The 20,062-nt window shown below is 54.2% G+C and overlaps 1 protein-coding gene and 1 long non-coding RNA gene across 2 annotated transcripts in view; both read right to left on the minus strand.

Moving 5' to 3' along the window:
* LOC126043094 (uncharacterized) overlaps positions 1-20,062 on the minus strand; it is a 78,993-nt gene that overhangs the window by 32,738 nt on the left and 26,193 nt on the right. The gene's annotated exons all lie outside the window — the stretch shown is intronic.
* SCD (stearoyl-CoA desaturase) lies at positions 910-19,085 on the minus strand. Its single transcript, XM_049810981.1, has 6 exons — positions 18,731-19,085; positions 14,632-14,917; positions 7,675-7,805; positions 4,039-4,244; positions 2,495-2,727; positions 910-1,254 (listed from the first exon to the last, which is right to left on the minus strand). Exons 1-6 carry the CDS (start codon positions 18,755-18,757, stop codon positions 1,055-1,057), a joined length of 1,083 nt encoding a protein of 360 aa, XP_049666938.1. The 5' UTR covers positions 18,758-19,085; the 3' UTR covers positions 910-1,054.

Here is a 20,062-nt window from a genome sequence, read left to right on the forward strand (position 1 = left end):
GGGCGGGCACGGACACCAGGACATCTGCCTGCCACCCAGCGGGGACCCCGTTCCTCCAGCACACAAAGCAGCTGAGCTCAGCGATGGAGCTTTGGTTTACATCCTTCTCCCCCTCTCCATTTTGGCAAAGGCCTGTTTCCCGGCAAAAATCTCAGTGGCGGCAGCGAACAAAACCACCCCAGGCTGGTGCCACCGCCACCGCACGGCAGCCAGTGGCACACCCCTCTGTCTGTCCCCCTTCTCACTGTGGCTCTCCAAAGGGGCCACGGAGCCCAGAGCCAGGCTCTGCCTTCAGTCCCTGGTGGTGTGGGGCACAGCGGGCAGTGCAGAGAGGGAGGCTGTGACACCAGACGGAGGAGGTAATAAGGTCACCTAGGCTCCCCCTCCAGTGCCCGCTGCTGCCACCAGACCCCCACCCCCCTGCCCCAGCTTGGGAGAACACTTCCCAAGAGACATCTTGGAAAGAGACAACTCTTTCCGGTGGCAAGGGAAGGGAACGGGGCTGCTTTTCCCCTGCAGGGAGAGCAGTTTAGCCATGCCACGTCTGTCGGCAGCCCTTGAGAAAGGAAGAGGGACAGAGGAAGGAATCTGGGGGGGGAAGGTGGCGGGGAGAGAGTCACTGACTTTGGCTCAGCTCTTCAGCTGGCTGGTACAGGCTTCCCTTAACCCCATGGTACGTAGCCGGCTGCGATGAGCCGCCCCGGGCTGCTTCCTACCAGCTCCTCTGCCAGGGAGAGACCGGGACGATGTGAAGTGGGAGGCGTGGTAGAGGGGCTGGAGAGAGTGAATGGAAAGGAGAAGGAGAGGAGGGAAAGGGGTGGCCTTGCGTTATAAAGGCAGAGTCCTAGATCTTAAATACATCACGTAAAATACAGTGTGGGAGGGGGGTTAAAACTCATTATCATTACCTTAAGCAAACTGGTAGCATTATTCAGTAGTTAGTAAACAGAACATTAAACCTTTGTCCAGCGTGTTCAGAGGGGTGAGGAAAGGAGAAAGGGAGAAAAAAGGAGGAAGGAGAGGTGTGGATGTGTGTGCGAAGGGGAGCAGGAACTCAGCCACTCTTGTGACTCCCATCTCCAGTCCGCATTTTCCGAGCCAGGATGACCTCCTTTGAGACTTTCTTGCGATCGCTGGCCAGCCCCAGGAAGCACATGAGGTCGATGAAGGCTGTGGTTAAGTTGAAGCGCCAGCCAAACTCACTGGTGGAGTAGTCGTAGGGGAAGGTGTGGTGGTAGTTGTGGAAGCCTTCTCCTGAAAAACACGACTGGGGTGAGGCAGAGCTCCAGGTGATGGGCCCTTCACCTTGGCCCAAAGCACCACATTCCTGAAACAGGCTCTGGATTGAGTCCAGGCTTCTCTCTCCTCTCAGCCCAATTTCACCTCTCTGCAATCTACCCCACCTCATTTGGGCAGGTCCAGCACGCCCAGGCTGGCCCAAATGAGGCAACGACAGTCACAGCGGACCTATGGTGCTTTAGAGGAAAATGAGCGTGTGGCAAGGAACCGAGAAAGGCCCGGGCTCACCGACTGCACCGAAACACCGGCGGAATCCTAACGGCTTTTCCTCTGCCACCACGAGAAACCTTCTAGTATTGGTTGAGCTACCAGCTAGACCTGCAGCAAGTTCCCAGCAAGCCAGGCCAATCAATACTCCTACACCACTGGCAGTCCTAATGCCAAATCCAACAGGCATTTCCATGTGGGAATAATGCAGACAGACTTCTACTAAGCAATCTACCCCAGTCAGCCAGCCACCCTCTGCTCTGGACACTGTCAATGCTGGCTTCAGTGCTCACCCCTTCAGTGACATCGCCTGGACTCCTGCTCCTACCCGCCCCCCCCCTCCCCGAGCCTTTGCAGTTCACATCCCTCCCTACTAAAAATCCAGGAGCAGATCCTTCCATGGTGGAAATCAGTGCAGCCCCAGTGATGTACAGTGATGCAAACCAGCTGAGGATTTGGGCTTGGGACAACAGATCAGGGCAAATGCTGACCCTGGGATGTACTCTCCTAGGTCCCCAAAATTTCAGGAAAGCACATGAGATGATCTGGCTTGTCTCATCCTCAAGTACCCCCAAAATCACCAGCTGCCCTGACAACATGTCCAAATGCGCATCTGCTGGTTTTCAAGTTGACAAATCTAAGACAGAGAAGCAGAGCCTACAGCACACGTTTTTCAGTCTGGTGAACGGGGCAGAGAGACCTTCGAGCAGGGTAAATAAAATACTGCTGTTGAGATAAGGAGGTGCTAAGTATAGCAGAGTCCTTTCCAGCCTGGAGAGAGGCTGGTGGGAGCTGATAAGCCCACTGCCCTTATGTACTCACTGACCAGCCTGGGAAACACCCCTAGGTGCAAAGGCTGGAGGGGAAGAGTGCAGGGGCAAACAGGGACACCCGGATTCACAGAAATTCCTAGAAGCAGCTGCAGCCCCAAGGGGCAGTCCCCGCTCTACAGTCTACCCGCAGCAAAAGACACGGACGCTGAACGTACCTAGGGCCCCCAGGCTGACCAGGGGGTTCTCCCGTGGGTTGATGTGCTGATCGTATGGCCGGTTGCCAAACATGTGAGCAGCACTGTTCACTAGCCAAGCGGCATTGAGCGCTACGGCGTAGCGCAGGATGGCTGGAATGAAGAAGCTGATGATGATGGATTCGTCCCAGAAGTACCAGGGCACTAGAGTGGGCAGGGTGAAGCACAGCAACACCACTGAGGGCTTGTAGTATCTGGAAAAGAAGGGACCAGAAGGAAAGTGCTCAGTGGCAGAGGCAGGACAGGACTGGGTGGTTCAGTCCTCCCTTTGGAGGATTCACGCTCAGCTATACAGGGAAAAATCAAGTGCAGAAATACCTCACCCCTGAGCCCTGCATCTTTTTCCCTGGGTGTGCAGAAGCCATGCCTGGAGACTCCAGAGTCTTATCACCGGGCAGGAGACTCAAACTGAAGTCCTGCTCTCCCCGTCTCAATCTCACATGTGCACAAAGCAATGTCGCCATCACCATGAGTCCAGACACCAGCTGCTGCTTTTAGCCTCATCTGCCATTTGCTTCTCAGCTATGCTGGTTCCCATAAAGGCAAGCCCGTGCTTGCAGAGTCCCACAGAAGGTCCCTTCTCCGGCTCTGGCCCAGCGCTGCAACTCTTCCTTGCAGACTTGGCCCTGCCTACCAATACACCCCATCAACAAGTGCAAGCGAGGGACACTTGCGCCATCAAACAGACGAGCATGTGGGGTCTCTCACACTAGAGCGAAGGGAGTAGAGGAAGCCGAACCACTCTGACGAGCCACAAGAAAAATCCCAGGCACAAAAAGGAGGGAAGCCATAAATCTTGCTTGGTTTGTGTGGGACAGAACTAGGGACCTCCTGAGTGAGGGTGGTTGCTATATGGGGTCAGTCCCCCATCCCTGCAACCCTGGTGACAGGCTCGCCTTCTCTGGGGATCAGTCCCAGTGTAGCCCCAGACAGCTGAGAGATAGCCCATGCAAGAGGCAGCAGTGAATCAAGACTGTCCTTCCCAGTTACTGTCTCCCCGACATCCCCATTTTCAACTCCTCTTTCACCACACTGTTCCCAGGAGGCTCTTGGGAGAGGGGTAGAGGCATGGCCTCAAAGTATAACACAACATCGCCAAGGATGGCCCGGAGGCACCTGTGGGTGGGCTCTGGGCCAGCTAAAGCAGCAGCTGGGCTGTGGGCAGGCAGGCGTGGAAGTGCTTTGCGGTGGGAAGCTCAGCCTGCTGCTGGCTGGCAAGATGCTACAGGGTAGGCAGGCAAGAAAGGTGTGTGGGAGGGCTGGAGGTAGCACTAGCTCCTAAATACTTCCTATAGAGCTCCTAAACACTTCCTATAGGAGAGGCACAGCTCATTTCTCACAGTTCATCCCACAGCAAAGCCTCGGGCAGACCCAAGACTCTCATTCTCAAATGACGCCCTCAATCCCCTCATGCTCCATCGAAGGCGCTTGGGGTCCCTAGCCCATTTGCAGAGTCCCTGCTCTATCCCACGTGGCTCCGTGCTGGGGCTGACCCCACCACTCACCTCCGCTGGAACATCACCACTTTGTCAGCCTTTATGTCGCTCAGGTCCAGCTTCTGGCCCTTCTCTATGACATCGGGGTGCTTGCGCACCAGTAGCCAGCCGATGTGGGAGAAGAAGAAGCCCCGCATGGCATTGTGTGGGTCCGCGTCTGTCTCGGAGAACTTGTGATGGACGCGGTGGTCCCGGACCCACTCGTAGATGTCATTCTGCAAGGCAACAGGAGTGGAGACTTAGGGCCAGCGCTGGAGACATTCCCTTCAAATCAACAAAAGGGTCTAAAACATTTAGACATCTAAATACCACTGACGTGAACTCCTATCAGTCATTTTGTCTTTCATTAGGGCTTGGGGTTTTTGGCTTTTAAAACAAAGGTTAGGGTCGTCTTTGCTCAACCACTTCCAATTTTCTTTGAAATCTGCTTCTTTGGTGGGCTGCCCTTCCTCTTTTGTTTTTAATTGGCTAACTTCAGGCTTTGGTTGGCACATCCTCTACAGCATCACAGGCTCTGACTGCTCAGCCGGTTCTCCCACCCCTGCAACAGCCAGCCCCCATTGGCCAGTCAGTGCCTCCTCCCTCACGCGCTCCGCTCTTGTCGGTCACTTGTCCCCATCCCTACATGGTGCCAGCGGGGATCGATCAACCTGCCCCTTCCCTTCGGCCTGACGTTTTCCGTGGGTCAACCTGCCTTGCTTTTCCTGGGATTGCCAAATCAGACCTGTTTGACTTGAGGGGCGAGGGTTTTTTTAACTTCTGTTTTTCCCATTGGAAACCAGTTTTAAAATTGAGGCCCCTCTTCAGAAATAGAATAAACGCACCGCTTCCATCATCAAAAAAATACGCCCCTTCAGCCCCATAGCTGTTCCATTTAAGCTGCAAAATCAATAGTTTGGGAAACGTCAAAGCTTACATTTGGCCAGTTTTAAGAATAGATTTTAATGAGCCTGTGCTCATTCCTTTACACCACGATTTCGGTGTGCTTAAAAGCCATTTATTACACCATCCTAGAAAACATGAAACGGAGATCCAAGCACGCCTCTATTGCCCGTATTACGCAAGAGGCTCCTTAATCTCCTAAGTACACAGGACTTTTCCTCAAAACACTTTGAAGGTAGGGAAGTGGCATAATCATCCCTGTTCCTTGCCTGGAAAGACCAAGTGACTTAGCCGCGCAGGGAGCCTGTAGCAGAGACACAACTCCTCAAGTCCATCTCAAGGGCTGTAACCACTCCTCCTCCAATTGAGATAAAATGATTTACCTGCAGGCCACGCAATAAGGCAATGATAGACACGGGCCAGGATTCAACTCTCACTTGCTTCCAAACACTGGGAACTGCTGCCTGCCTTCCAGCCAAATCCTGAGCACCTCCAAGTATCACCAGCCCTCACTGTTGTTAGCCAGAGCTCGGTCACTCAGAGTTCCCCCAGAAGAGGGTGGCCCAGCAGCCTTCCCTATCCAGTAAGCAGAGAAACACAACCAGTACCCATGCTGGAAATGTTTCACCTGTGACCCAAAGCCTCTTTCACATTCCAGACCCTACACAGCATCACGTAACATGAGAAGGCCCAGCCTGAAAGCCGTCAGACAGCTTGGCCTTCCCCATCTGGGGAGGCTTTCCCCATCTCCTGGAAATCCTTCTGCTAGAGGCAGAAGGCACAAATTTGGCAAGAGACCAGGTACCGCAGCTGGAGCGTGGTACCACCTCATCCACCACACCCTGTGCACAAACACAAATCAAGGGTCTCAAAGCTGAAAAGTCAGTAACTTGACCCAAACTTCAGCACGTTCTCTTTTCCACAGATCTTCTTTTGGGACCACCTCTAACTGCAACTCCGTCTGAAAATCATGGCTTTCTGAGACCAGCAAGCAAAGCCTAGGAGAACGCCTCCTTCCTTGGGAGTTTCCAGCTACAGGCTATAACCAGGAGAGCTTCTGCTGTGCTGCAGCTGCCTGGTCTTGCAGGTGGAGGAGCCGACTAGGGGCAGAATTCCCAACTTTTCTGAAATCACAAGCCACAGGTCTCTGAGCAGCCAACAGGCCTTTTCTGGAGGACCTCAGATAAGACAATCTATAGTCTTCTCTGGCCTTCAAAGTCACCGGTCTCATCTTAGACCTGCTGCTACTAAGAGGAATGAGATAGATTGAAAATAAACCTTCTCTTGATCTCATTGAAAGTAACTATTTAAAAAAAGAAAATCCATGGGGAATGGTACTGAATTTTCAGTAAAACTTTGGATTAGTTCCTATTGAAGCCGAAATATCTGTCTGTCTCTCATCTTTGTCTATTCCTATCCCCTACAGCAATAGCTCAGCAAATTCTTTCCCCCTCTGCCCTATAACCCTGTGAAAGATGGTCTTTGTACGGGACTAGCCAATACACAGCAACCCATCCCATTCCCTTGCTGAGTGCTGGACCAGGAATCAGCAGCTTGGTCCTTCCTCTTCCTCACGAGAGACTCTGGTGGTTTGGTATTGAGAGAGAATAGGAAAGTCAGTGGTGTTTTAGAAAGTTTTTCAAGGCTGAAACAACCCATCCCCACCCTGTTCTGATTAAATGTCAAGGAAGTGCTATCCTCTATGGCTACACAGGGGAGAAAGGAAGATGACGTCTCTGAAATACCTGGTCCACTTGGGCTTTACCCTTCCCCCATACCTCAGCTAGAGAATTACTTAGCGGCACAGCACTGATACTTTTCTGTTCACCTTCTTGCAGCAGAAAGCGCTGCACCCTGCCACCCTCCCAAGTACCTTCTACACACGAGCAAGCCTGCATGAAGCCCCTTCAAGTACAGTTGGAGGACAGAGTCCCGTGAGAGCTGCCTCACAGCAGCAAACCCAAGAGACCCCCAGGATTTTTCTCTGCCATGCCAATCTGGGGTTTCACTCTGACTTCTTCTAAAGGGCCATCTCTGCTACTTTCTACAGTCCCTAAGGACTTCCCAGTTTGTTTCCTTTGTGGACTGTGAAGTGCTCTCCTGAGCGTTTAGGCAATATCATGGGGTGCTCATCGGCTGCCTGCAGCCACTTGCGCCACTCTGAATGGGCCCAACCCTTCTCTCCTTGAAACATCACTGACCTGTGATGACTCTCTGGAAGCCAGTGGTGTGATTTGTAACAGGGTTATTCCTAAGTATCACTCTTCTGAAACAGAGAAGCATCGCCCTAACTGCATAATCTCAACAAGTTCTTGGTCCTTCTGCAGCAGCAAATTCCACAGCCTGGCTCCCTGGGCTGTGCAGATATCTCCCCTCTTACCGGCCATGCAGCAAGAGGAGGGTGAGGCAACACCAGGAGAGCACTTAGTACTTCCACACCTCTTTCACAGGACCTGGAGCAAGCACAGGGTGACCACACCTCGAGGGAAGGGTACGTTCCTGCTCTGGAGAGCTTTCCTGCCCCTGGTCTTGGCCAACAGTCCTCTCCCCACCCGGTTTGTCTCAGCGTCACCCTCTGATGGGACAAGGTGAAGACAATGAGATGGACTCCAGCACCGCAGTGTCACATGGTAAGGGCAGGTTGTTTCCTAACAAGAGGTAGTAGGAGAAAGGAACCTCTCCGCCAGCCTGTCCCATATCTGAGACAGGGTTTCAGGGGAGCACTTCCTTCTGAGACCAGCAGCACACTGAGGAGGTGCTTACCTGGAAGGCCACAGAGTTTGCAATAGTCAAGAAGATCCGCAGGGGCAGCGTGGCTTTGTAGGACCGATGGCTCCAGAGGCGGTGAGATCCAGCTGTGATCCCCAGAGCGCTCACCACGAAACACAGAACGGCTGGACAGGAAAACCAAAAGTGTTGGAGCAGTTAGAGCAAGTCAGCCTGCAGCAAAGTCTCAGGCAGAGCAACACGCAGGCAGGCCTTCCCCCAAAGCTCTAGAAGCAAGAGAGGAACCCATGGAAAGCACAGACTGCGGCAATAAAAATCAATGTGAGAGTGCCCCAGCTACCACAGGCTTCCGAAGCAACATGGGGCAAATCACTTCAGCTCTTCATCTCTGACAAGGGAGGAGGCTCCCCCTTACAAGAGTTGTCACAAGGGTTGGTGCTTCAGCATAATAGTGCCATCTGTCATGGTGCAGGGTTATCAAAATTGTATGAAGCGACCGCTTCCATATAGCCCTGTGGTAACAGCTCTGCAGTCCACCAGGGAACAGCTCTCCTTTTTCCTCCCACCCCAAAAAATCAAGGGTCTTGCTTTCCTATCTCACCACTGCTCACTAAATCTCTTTTGCATTCTTTTCACCTAGAAGTGGTAGATGGTCTTATATTTCTTCAGGGGGACAGCTCAAGCCCAGGGTTAAGCTTCTCTTCTGCTCCCTTTCTAAGCAGAAGCTGGCTAGAAGAAGATCTAACCTACCATCCCACTGAAGCCTGGGCTTCACCTTCAACTCCACCACCGACTTAAAATGTGCCCAGAGGCTCCTGTTCCCAGGGACTTTTTGATCCCCGCTCTGCTCAGCTCCTGCACCATTTACGGAAGGGAATTCCCAGGCCAACAACTCACTGCAAGTCGTGCCCGGGGCAGAGGCAGGCGTTGCTGGGCCCAGCTGAGTTTCGAGGCTGCTTCATGCGGTCCCTCTCCACGCAGGTCAGAAGGAATTCCTTGCCCCTCTGGCAGCTAGTAAAAACCCACATCCCTCTCCCTCTGGATCGCGTGTTTATGTCTGCCCTGGTCTGTGTGTTCCCACACGTCTTCCTGGGACCTCTGGAATTTAGCCTGGGTTCCAGCATCTGGTCTTAGAACTCAAGTGGAGAAAAGACCCCCATAGGGTCGTAGCAGCATTACACTAGGAAGCTGGGGAGAAGAAGAAAATTGCATCTGAAAATCAACTCTTTCTCTAGGAAGGAAGGGTCAGGAAGTTTGGCACCAAGACGGAGCGCACTCAACAGCTGGTTTGCCCTGCAAGTTCAGACACCGAGAGGGAAGGGCGCACATCTGCGCATAGGTCAACTGATCCACCTTCAGCCCCCTCGGGGAAGGGATGCCTTCTTACCAGTCCCCCAGGGGAAACTCTTGCTTTGTTATAAATTTGCAGATTTCAGCCAATTGGATCAATCATGAAAACAGCTCCTTATTCTTACACGTAAACCCCTGGATAGGAATCACTGGTATGCTTGACGATACCATTCAGTCCAGCCAAATGGCTCTAATCAAGCTTATCCTGAACCCAGAAAATAGACACTCTGCCAGAAACTTGTCTGGAATCAGAGATCCGAGACATGCGCAAGGCACCACGGCCCTGTTCTTTCATTCAGAATAATCCAGGCTTTATTTCCTATCGTCTCTTGCTCTCTCTTCCTTCTGTCACCTCCTTTTTGTTTTTCTACATTCCAAACCTAATCTCTTATCCGCTAAAAGCTGGTCGCGGCTGATTTAACACCCTCTTCTGGCCCCTTAAACTTGCACGAACCCTTCTCACTCCCATACCGCTGTATAACAGCGACCATCCCTGTCCGCTGATCTGACCGTGACTTCCCATCTTCATCTTCTCCCTTGGCTTCTCTGCCTGCTGCCGAATGCAGTGCAAGCCTCAGACCAGCACACCTCCGCCTCGTGTCGCCCAGCACCTCTGCGGTCTCTCGGAGGAGCCAAGCAGTCACTGGTCATAGCCGATTTATAGGGCACCAAGAGGAATGAACATGCATGCAAATGCAGCAGGATCCGGCCTTTGCAAGAGACAATGGAGCTAAGCAAAGCTCGTAAAGCTGGCCAAGCCTGGAAAGGGAGAGGGGAGGGATGCTGGAGCAGGGCTTTTCGTTCAGGTCTCCCTTTGGCCTTACTGACAGGAAAGTACTTATGCTGGACACCTTGAAGGTCTCACCCAGCCCTACAACGCTGACTTGAAAGTTACGAAGCAGCTCATGAGCGGTTGGTTCCCCGTTGGGTTTAGATTTTAAGACGCATTTTAAATCAGTCACTATCCCCACAGATTCATACACAAGAGCAAACCTTGAAAAAGCACCTAACGGATTCACAGAACCTCTCTGGCCTCAGACACCGCAAAAACAAAGAAACCAGCTCCTGGATGGTTCAGACATTTCCTACTAGCGGCAGAAGTGTGACTCACCACTATTCTCCCTTGAATGTAAGCTGCTGTACCCTGCAAACCACGTTTCATAAAACCTCTGGGCAACTTTATAACTACGGTGCACGCCTCAGTAGCTGAGGTAGATTTCCGAGGGTGACAAACAGCTTATGGCAGAGCTGAGAGCAGCATCCAGGAGTCTGGATTTAACTGCCAACCTATACAGACTCCATGAAAAACACTGGACAGGGAGTCCATGATAAGCAACAGAATCCAGCGGGTTCATCCCTGCAAACAGGTACAATGATGATCATTGCATAGTCAGGGCATCAGCATCTCGGAAGAAGAAAAGCTCCTCCAAGATCATCCACTAGGAATGAAATTGGAAAGAGAGCGGAGAAGGTGAAATAAAGTAGCACAGACTTGCACGGCTGCCTGCGATGCTGCCCCAAACTGAAGGACTGAGGGACTCCATCAGCTGACGTTTCAAAGTCATCTTCCACCGTGCTTTGAAGTATCTGAGATCCAAAAGATTGTCAACTCATAGGTGATGTTCCCAATGACCCGTTCAACTGGAATACAAAGAATTATGACCACTGGCAGTAATACGTACTCAGTGCTCGAAAACATTCCAGATTCAGTCACGTCTATATGACTCACTAGCCTTTACCTCTTCAGGGCCCAGATTCAGACCTCAAGTTATGATGGGAAGCCAGGAATGTGCTAAAGGCATTGTCACCTGCAGTCAACACCACGGATGTTTACGTGAAGAGGTGTCCCTGCTCCAGCAGGTGTCCTTGGGCTTCTGCTCAGTGCACGGGAAAACTACAGCTTTAGACTGTTCCCTCCTTGCCTCCCAGTCCCTGCTAGGCAGGTGAGTTCTGCTAGTCTCAGAAGAAAGATACCAAGAGCAAGGATACACGTGCAGGCTGCCGAAGGGGAACAGCGTTTAGGAGGAGCAAGAGGAGCTACTGTTGCTAAAACCTAACTTGCCCATCTGGCAAAATCAGAACTTCCCCTCCACGCTCGGAGGAAAAGCGCACCCCCTCCTAGTTAAGCCTGGAGAGGACACTAAGAGGAGAGGAGTTGCCAGCAGTAGCCTTGATGGGAAAGTAACAAAAAATGTATGTAAACGTTTTGCTGAACACATCCTTGCGGCTAGTACTGGCTGAGATTTCCAGGCTGTCAGAATTGCCTAAATTACCCAGCAAGATTCTCCTTGGTCCAAAGACGATGCAGCAGCAATATCAGCCCATGTTTCTGGCACCACTGGAAGCGCAGGGAACTGAGGTGTTGTCAGAGCACCATGTCGAGACAAACTGTCACTGTTTTATAGGCATTATTGGCCAGGCCAAGAGGGGGTGAACACAAACGCTGTCAGTCTGCTGTACCAGAGGGCCAGGAAGACAACCTGCAAATCATGTTTCCAGGGAGGCTCAGAACAGCTAGAGAAGAAACTGTCAATCACCTTTGCATCCTGACCTTCCAGACTCAGTCTCTGTACCGTTTGGCGAATGACGCGAGATCTGCCCGCGACCCCTGAAAAGACTGCGCGAGACTTCGTCAAGTGCAGTGGGGAAGACAGTAAATAGAAGGGGAGCTGCCTAGAAAGCCAGTGCTGGAAGGGCTCAGAGAGCCCTCATTATGGTGAGCTCTCACCTGATCAACAACCCCAGCTTGTTCTGGGAAGCTCTGCACCAGAAAGAGATCAAGGGATACAATGCACACAGCAACGCGGAACAGCAAACAGTGACGAAGGCAGGGCTGGAGAGCTTGAGAGACAAAGAGGAATTAGCACACAGAGAAATGACAACAAGAGGACACAGTCACCAACATAACTGGTTTCAGAGGGACAGGAACTTCAAGGAGACGGTGGCCTGGATGAAGAGGCTGTAAGCAGGGGATTGCTCCTTGTAATACAATACAGAAGGTAGGTAGATCGGCCACCAGGCACCACAGCTGCCTGGAGCACCACCGCACAGAACATCTGGGGCCATGTTAGTTTTATATTACACGTACACAGCCTAAGGAAGGAATGATCTGAAAAAGCAAACCAAGAAAGAAGCAAAAACCCCAGCAGCTCCAGAACTACCACTGGGAAAGCGGCTCTGCCCTGAGCCCACGGTGTATTGCCAGGAGCAACGTTAAGTCTCTGCTGCTCTGTCCTTGTGTGTAAAATGGGAACCATAGTCCTCTCCTTGCTACCAGGGCGTGCTGGGAAAATAACAGCAAGTCACTGAGATGACAGCCACAGATGCTTGTATGTGCTAAAGAAGGGTACGAACTGAGAAAAGGGCAATGCAAGAAGGAGCAAGGAGCCTTGCTGAGAAGCCAGACCTGTGGACGATCAAAGTATCCCGGCTCCGGTCAGTACTGGCGGAGAACAGACTACAGGGGAAAGCTCTGGCTTGGCTGCTGGGTGCAGGGAAGGGTGGTCCTTTCCCAGAACAAGTGCCAGGGATGCAGGGCAGGGAGCTCTGTGGAGCTACTCCAGCTTTGGTAAGGCAGGATGGATTTTCAGCCAGTCCAGAACAGCGCAGTTCCCCCAAACTCCAAGTCCTTCTCCCATTCCCAGAGCATCTGTCACTCCAGAAGCCACCGAGGAATCTTGCAGTGCCTCACAGTGGCAGGAGAGCAGCTGGCACTTCACATCAGAGTCGACCGAGCGAGGAGAGCAGGAGGGACTGGCATCAGGCAAAAAGCAAGGCAGATTCCCACAACATGCCATGGGATGCCACACAGACATCCCGAACAGGCACGCGGTTGCAAAGACACTGCCTCAGAGGCCATTTGGGGGTAAGGTGGGGCTTAGCAGACTGCAAAGCAGCATGAACCTTCCGGATCAAGACGCTCGAGCCCACTTAAGTATCTCGGGGGCGCTCAAGGGAGAAGGGTTGGATGGATGTGGAAACCGCAGCGCATCTCAGCAGCTTGAAATGAAACCAGTAAACCCAACTCACCTTTTCCCTCCTCCCCCCAGCAGTGCTCTGAGGATATTTGGCTGGGGTTGGAGGACCCAGGCTCTCAGCTCAGTGAGAGAAGCCAGCAGCCCCTGCCTAGCCTCCAGCTGAGAACCTGGGGATGGGACAGACAGAGCAGGACCAAGAGCCCTGAAACGTTCCTCCAAGGTCGTGCTGAGGCCGTGTGTTCTGCCCAACCCTGCCACCCCGGGAAAAAGCGCAGCCTGTCAGGTTTTCACAAGGGAAAGGCCCAGCAATGTCTTCTTTCATCATACCCCCCCGCCCCGCCCCCCCACCCCGAAAGGCCATGCTAGCTGCACAGGGAACGTGCCGGTGCCTCTGCTTCTGCAGATGCTGTAGCCAGCCTCTGACCGAGCCCTGTGGCCTCCAGTGATGCCCACCCCCCAGGCCTCTGCCTGTGAGAGGCAGAGATGGTCCAGGAGGAAAAGAGTCAGTCTGGCCATCCAGGGAGCCATCTCTTTCCCGGTCCAGCTGCGATGCTTGTTGCTCACAGCCATCGGGAGGACAGACTTTGAGAGCGTGACGGACCAGGTGGATCGCTCCAGGGCCTGTCCGCAGCTGGGCTGGCCAGGTTGCTGCTCCCGGCTGAGCACTTTGCAGGAGCACCGCTGAAACCAAAAGCCATGCCAGCAGGTCTCAAATTAGACTGTCGCTTTTCGTTTCAGGATGCTCTGTTTCACAGGAAGGCAGGGGCTGGATGCAGTCTCTCAGCCTCCCCACCGGGAGCCGTTTGGCTTCTTGACTTCTCCAGGGGTCCACACAAAGGCTCGTGGAAAGCGAGGCTCCCCTGCAGCTTGGGGCCCGGGCCCAGCTGCCTTTCAAGCAGTCAAAGGAGAAGTTTGGTTCCTACCCAGGGCAAGGTCTCTGAGAAAGGGGAGCTTCGCCTAGCTACCTTCTGCTGGGTTGTGCTCTCCACTGGAATTTGCTGCCTGGAGAGCCACTTATTTATTTTTTGAAAGTTGTCAGGCTTAGTTCCGGGATGATGGGGCCTAATCTGTGCTTTTGTAAGAATGATAAAAGACCTGAGCTTCAGACTTAACTCTTGACTTTTATCTTCAGCTCAACTGTATTTTGTCTCTTTCCCCTCACACGCACGTGGAGGCTCTGTGGGATTTACCCTCCCTCGGTAAAGACGGGAACGGTTCTTGCCTTTGGGCAGCAGCCTCATGCCAAATCATGCCCTGTACCTTGCCTCCCCAGCCACCCCTTCAAGTGCTCTTGCTAGCATCTTTCTTCCTAAGCTTCTGGGACTGTCACAGTATTCCATCACACATTTTCTGTGCTTCACCCCAGAAGCGGCTGCACATTCAGGTGTGGGCCACTTCCAAGCCTAATTCCTGTGAATTGAGTTCATTCTTTAAGCAACCAAGCAGTTCCCTGCCAAATCCTGCCCTCTCCTGCATGACCTTACAAGAGATACTAGCAAGCTCTCCCACAGCTTGCTCCAAAGCTGGCCGAGCAGCTGCTTCTAACAGAAGACCTCCACTTCCTTCTTTCTCCTCCCCGAGTCTGTGGGCCTGGAGGAAAGAAAAATACTACCCAACAGATTCGGGGTTTGCAGATGCCAAGAAACAAATGGAGGAACGCGCTTACCCCATGCCAACGTCTGGATCTTTGCAGAAGGTATCAGCATCAGCCCGAATACGGCCCCTAGATGCAGCAGGCTCATGAGGATGATATTCCTCCAGACGTATCGCAAGGGGGGCTTGGGGCCCTCTTTCTCCCGGTAGGTCTCATCAAAGAGATCATCCACCATGCCCCGGTCTCCTGCCAAGTCCTCGTGATCGAGTAAGTTCTTCTCCATGACAGCATTCCCATTCCTGGTCACCCGGGAGGTGATGGTGCCGACAGTGGTGGTGCTGGGAGAGGAGGAGAACTCCTTGGAGAGGCAGCAACGGACGTTTTCAAGAAAGGAAAAAGGGAAAACAAAACAAGAAGTTGGCGGTTACCAACGCAGGGCATAGAAACACAAGCAGCTAGGCTGGCCGTACCAAGACTCCCAGCCTGCAGTTTCCCTGGAAGGCTCTGTTCTTTCGGCTGAGCCCTTGGCACCAAGAAGAGCCTGCTCTGGCCCCACAGCCATGGCCTGAGAGGGCGGGGGCCTGATCTTCCTGGGGAGAGGAGGTGAATGGCGGGCAGGGTGCAGAAAGTAAAGAAAAAGACTTGAAAGCCAGTCTTTTTTCCACTAGTGGCTTTGGTGAGGTCATTCGCAGGCTGCAAGGATTTTCGTTTTCCTTCAGTTTTATTAGTGGGCGTTTTTAGGTGGGCTTGTGGTCTGGGCTTGCGCATAAGCAGACAACAGTAAAGGAAATCTCGTGAATGAACAAAGAGGTGGGAGAGAAATACGCTCTGAAACACGGTTTTATTTTAAATCGTCGGGCTGCTCGTGACACCCTGCCTCTTTGTGTCACCCCACCAGGGATCACCGGGAGAACGTCAGGAAGATCCATCCACAGGGGGATTCCTCTGGGGTGCCTCCTTATCTCCTCCTGCCTCACCTTCCAGGCTGGGACGTGGCAAGACCGACACGCCTGGGGATCAGCGGACAGAAGCAGTCAAGCGATGTGCTTCCAGCTGGACCTACGGCTCCTACCCCATGCCTGCTGCTAAGGCTTTCATCCCTCTCCCGCTTTCCACTCGCAGGCAAACCGAGGCACGGGAAGACAAACCTCTGAGCCGAGGCCACCAGCACACAGAGAGGAAGTTTTAAGCAGCAAGTTGGCTCAGCCTGGCTCCCGGCTCCCTCCCGCAAACGTGAGGCAACGTTCCCTCTGCACACGCTTGTTTGCCCTGGCTGAGTGACAGCCTGCCCGATCAGGCATGCATGACGAAAGGAGCAGGCAGGACTGACCCTAATGAGACAGGTCATTGAACCCTGAATCACCGATTTCCATCTCCATCATGACAGCCGCGTGCTTGCTGGTGCTCGCAGCCCTTTGTCAGGCCCGAGCCCAAGCGCCCAACGGGGCTCGACCCCAGGGCTGCCAAGCATCTGGGATGCCAGCGGTGGGAGGGCATGCCGCCCTCATCCCCTCACCTCCAGGGAACCTGCCCGAAGGGCACGTCCCTCCGCTGTCCGCACCGCTGCCTCCACGCGCGACGGGACACTAAAGGTCAGCCAGCAGGAACGGGAGAGCTGGGACCGCGGGAGGGAGAGAGGCCGAGCCGGGAGAGCTCCTTTCCCAATAGAAATCTCTCCCGAATTAACAGCAGATTGCCACCCAGGCGCCGGGGATTCGTCAGAGACCACCGTCCTGCCATGGCCTAGTTTTCCGAGGGAGGCATTAAAATCAGGCCAGGCAGCTTACGTGGCCACCCCAACTCCTCCCTTTCCCAGGGGTAGAAACTAGAGGGTTACAGACATACCTTCCTACGGGGAGGAGCTGACAAAGCTGACAGATGCCCCAAGTTTGGGAAGCAAAATGACATCTACAGTGGGAGCCCTCCAAGTTTTTCCTTCTGTAATCAATCAAAGGTTAGAGAGGAAAAAAACTGGACGTGAAGTATCCTGCTGCTTTCTCTGAACCCAGGCAGCTGCTGAGCTCGGGACCGGCTCCTTCTGCATCCCGGCTATGGGCTGTCACTGCCTAACCTTCCTAACTAAAGTTTTGAGGGTATGATACGCTGAGCTGCTGGAGAATTTAGAGGCAATGCCCCTCAAAAAAACGCTGCGAGAAACGTCTTCTAATCCAGAGATTAGGCAAGGAAGAGTCCTGCCCGTTTCAAAGCGTCAGATATTCTCATCTGGCATTTTGGCAGGAAGGCACAATTTTCCTCCTTGGCTGGAAGACAATCTACCAAAAAGACCCAAGACTTGTCTATGCAAGAAAAATTCCCAACAGAGATCTGGTGGTATAATTAGACGGGTAACGCTCCCCATATGGACATGCTGCTTCCAGAGTAAGAACGTGGGGTTGCAGTTGCATTTTTCTCCTCCGCGACAGCTTATGCCACTGTCAGCGTTACACGGGGGCAGACGAGGAGGAGGGAGAGGGCAGAGAAGACAGCAGAGAGAGAAAAACCTTTTCTTCCAGAGTCGTAGTAGCCACACACAAGGAATTTTACCAGCATACCTATGCTGCTGGAATTATACTGAGGTAATCGAACCGGTCATTTCTCACGTGTAAACTAACCTTAAATCAAAAGGGCTATAAAGCAGCCGTGAAACACAGCTCCACCGTTACAGGCTTGCTGGGGGGGAGCGGGGGGGGGGGGGGGGAGAGGGAGGGAGAGCGGGCAGCTATGTAGCTGGAGACCGGAGAAACGAGGAGGAAAGAAAGAGGATTTTTACCCCCTTATGGCCACAGTGGCTGGCTCCTGCGGCTCCTACTGAGGAAAATGGGATGGGGATTGATGTGGGGTCTAGAACTGAGAGGGGGAGGAGGCCAGCTAAAACACTTTCATGAGCTCTCCCCTCATTTCTGAATGACTTTGCAGCTCGCATCTGCACAACAGATGTGTTCCCCCATCTCCAACCCCCACCACACACCCTACCAGCACTGAACACGCCATAGGTGATCCTGGCACCCAGCCAGCTTATACAACCAACTGCAGCTCGAAGGCTCCCGTGCTGGTTCAGCCGAGGGGCCCCAGGGCACTGAATCTCCGGTCCAGTATATTTGAATATGCCCAACATGACCCAGGGACAGGATTCTTCCCAGCCTCCAGGATATGCCCCAAAATACACGCCGAGACCATGAAACACGGTCTCCGCGCGCTGCCCTTGGCATCCGTTGCGGGTGGGGAGAGGAATAAAGTTCTTTACATCGCAGCATCCCCGGAAGGTCACAGCACTGGCACGAAAGGACTGGGGGAGACCCCGCGTGCTGGCACCAGGCAAGACAGCGGGGCTGTGGTTTACCTCCACTCCCCAGCATAGGCAGGAGGGGGAAGGATGAGAAGGCGAGAGCAGGAACACTAGACTCGGCCCCTGCTTCCCCTCAGGCAAAGGGTGGCTGCCAGGAGGGGCGAAAACAAAAAATGAAATCTCTAAAGATCCAACAGCTCTATGTATCTTCTTGGTGCCGGGCTGTTATTCAGACCTTCTTATGCCAAAAATGGGCAGTCTCCCCACTGAATGTTTGCTTGGCTCAGGCAATGCAGACACAGTCATTCATTTCATCCGGGCAGCTGGCCACTTTCACCTCGTGTCTGTCCTAGAGACGCTACCTGCTGCAACATTTGCCTTAAAAATTTGCCTGAAAGTCAAAGCCCTTTCTTACAAAAAAAAAATTAAAAAATTAAGAAAATAAAAAAATCACAGCCTGAGCACTACCAAAAACCCCACGGCCTCTTGGCACAAAGGACCTTCCTGAACAGCCCCCACCAGCACGCTTGGGTGGATGGTTTTAAGATAAATGCTCAGTCTATCGGAGGGCACAGGCTCCACGGGGAGATAATGCCAGCGGCGGTGGTCCCCGCTTCGTTCACGGGCTCCCCACGAGGCTTGGGTGAGGTCTTAAGCTAGCACCGCATGACTTTGCCTCACGACGGAGAAGTGGCACACACACATGTGTGCACACGTGTGTGTGCGCGTGCACGGACACGCGTGGATGCCCACCCCCCCACCCCCCCCCCGCCAGGACAGCAGCAGCGCACCACTCACTGCCGGAGCTGCGGAGATGAAGGACGAAGGGGCGAGGGGAAGCCAAAGCACCCGCAGCCCCGGGCCTGCCGGCAGCCCCCCGCTTACCTCCTCCTGCAGCAAGTGCGCAGGCATGGGGCGGCCCTGTCTCTGCTCCTCGGCGGCGGTACGCGGGCGCGCAGGCCGGCGGCGGCGGCGGGCGGCGGCGGAGGGAGGAGGCGGCTGGCTCTTGTCGGCCCCTCGCCGTGCGAGCTGTGCGGCTCGGGGAGGCGGGCGCGGAGGTATTTAAGCGGGGCTGCTTGCTCGGCGGCTGGCGGGGCTGGGCTCTCCGCGCCCCGGCCTCCCGGTGACCCCCTGCCCGCGGGTGAGATGCGCGGGGTCAGCGCGGCGGGCGGCGAGTCGCGGCGGGGGCCCGGCTCTCGGCGTGCCCGCGAGGGGAGGCGGGGCGGGGCGGGGCGGGCCGGGGGGGCGGGAGGAAGGATGCTGAGGAAGAGGAGGGTGAGGAGGGCCAGGCTCTCGCATGATGCCTGGCTGCCTTTTTTTTTTCCTCTCTTTCTTTCTTTTTTTTTTTCCTTTCCTCTTTTTTTTCCCCCTCCCCCTCGCCAGCCGATTGGCTGCGGGAAATTTGGTGCCACCTCGGCCTGCCTTCGCTCATTGGCTGCCCGCAATCTGCTGTTCGCTCCCCGCGGCGCGCACCCTGCGCGCCCGCTGCTGCCTGCGCGCCCGCTGCTGCCTGCGCGCCCGCTGCTGCCTGCGCGCCCGCTGGGCTCCGCGCGGGGCGCGGGGAGCGCGGAGCGGCCGGCGGCCTGCGCGAGGGGGTGCTGCCGGCCCTCCGCACCCCCCCTTTCCAACGACGGGGGGCTGGATGGGGGCTGCCCCTCGTGAAATAAGGGGCGCCCGGGGGGCGTCGGGGAGCGGCGGTGGAACCCCGCGCCCCTTCCCCAGCTGGGTGCGGAGTGCGGCGGGGGAGGAAGGGGCGTCAGTGTAAAACGCCTGCTCTGGATGGGGGCTCTGGATGGGGAGCGCGAGAGAGACGTGTATATATGTATATGTAAATCATACACCTCTGTACAGAAAAGCACACCCGCAACTGTGTATCCGGATAGGCGTGTAGATCTGTGTAGGTGTTTACCTCGATAGGCAAAACCAGTCTGGAAAATGTCGGCTGTAACGCTTTAAAGAGAGTCCCGGCCGTTTTCCCCCAGGAAACAGTCCCTTTTGGCGGAGGGCGGCAGGAAAAAGGAGCAGCTCGGTTTGCTATCGGCTATTTTCCGTAACAGCCTCCTCGCTAGCCAGTAATGCCAGCAATAGGAAAATCCAGGCTCGATCCCGAGGAGGCCTTCGCCGTTAAAAGTGGAAAAGAGTGCCCTTACAAATAAAACCTTGCTGGTGGCAGAGCCCGGAGGCAGCTCTCCTAACCCCACCGTGTGGCCGCCGTGC

The sequence above is a fragment of the Accipiter gentilis genome, chromosome 9, assembly GCF_929443795.1.
Source record: "Accipiter gentilis chromosome 9, bAccGen1.1, whole genome shotgun sequence".
NCBI classification, from domain to species: domain Eukaryota; kingdom Metazoa; phylum Chordata; class Aves; order Accipitriformes; family Accipitridae; genus Astur; species Astur gentilis.

Bases quoted from the DNA above. Each gene is read 5' to 3' on its own strand.
- SCD (XM_049810981.1), bottom strand. From the start codon at position 18,757: ATGCCTGCGCACTTGCTGCAGGAGGAG. The intron at 14,918-18,730 runs GTAAGCGGGGGG...TGCCTCTCCAAG, and splicing joins CGCACTTGCTGCAGGAGGAG to GAGTTCTCCTCCTCTCCCAG. The intron at 7,806-14,631 runs GTAAGCGCGTTC...TTTCCTGTCCAG, and splicing joins GATCCAGACGTTGGCATGGG to CCGTTCTGTGTTTCGTGGTG.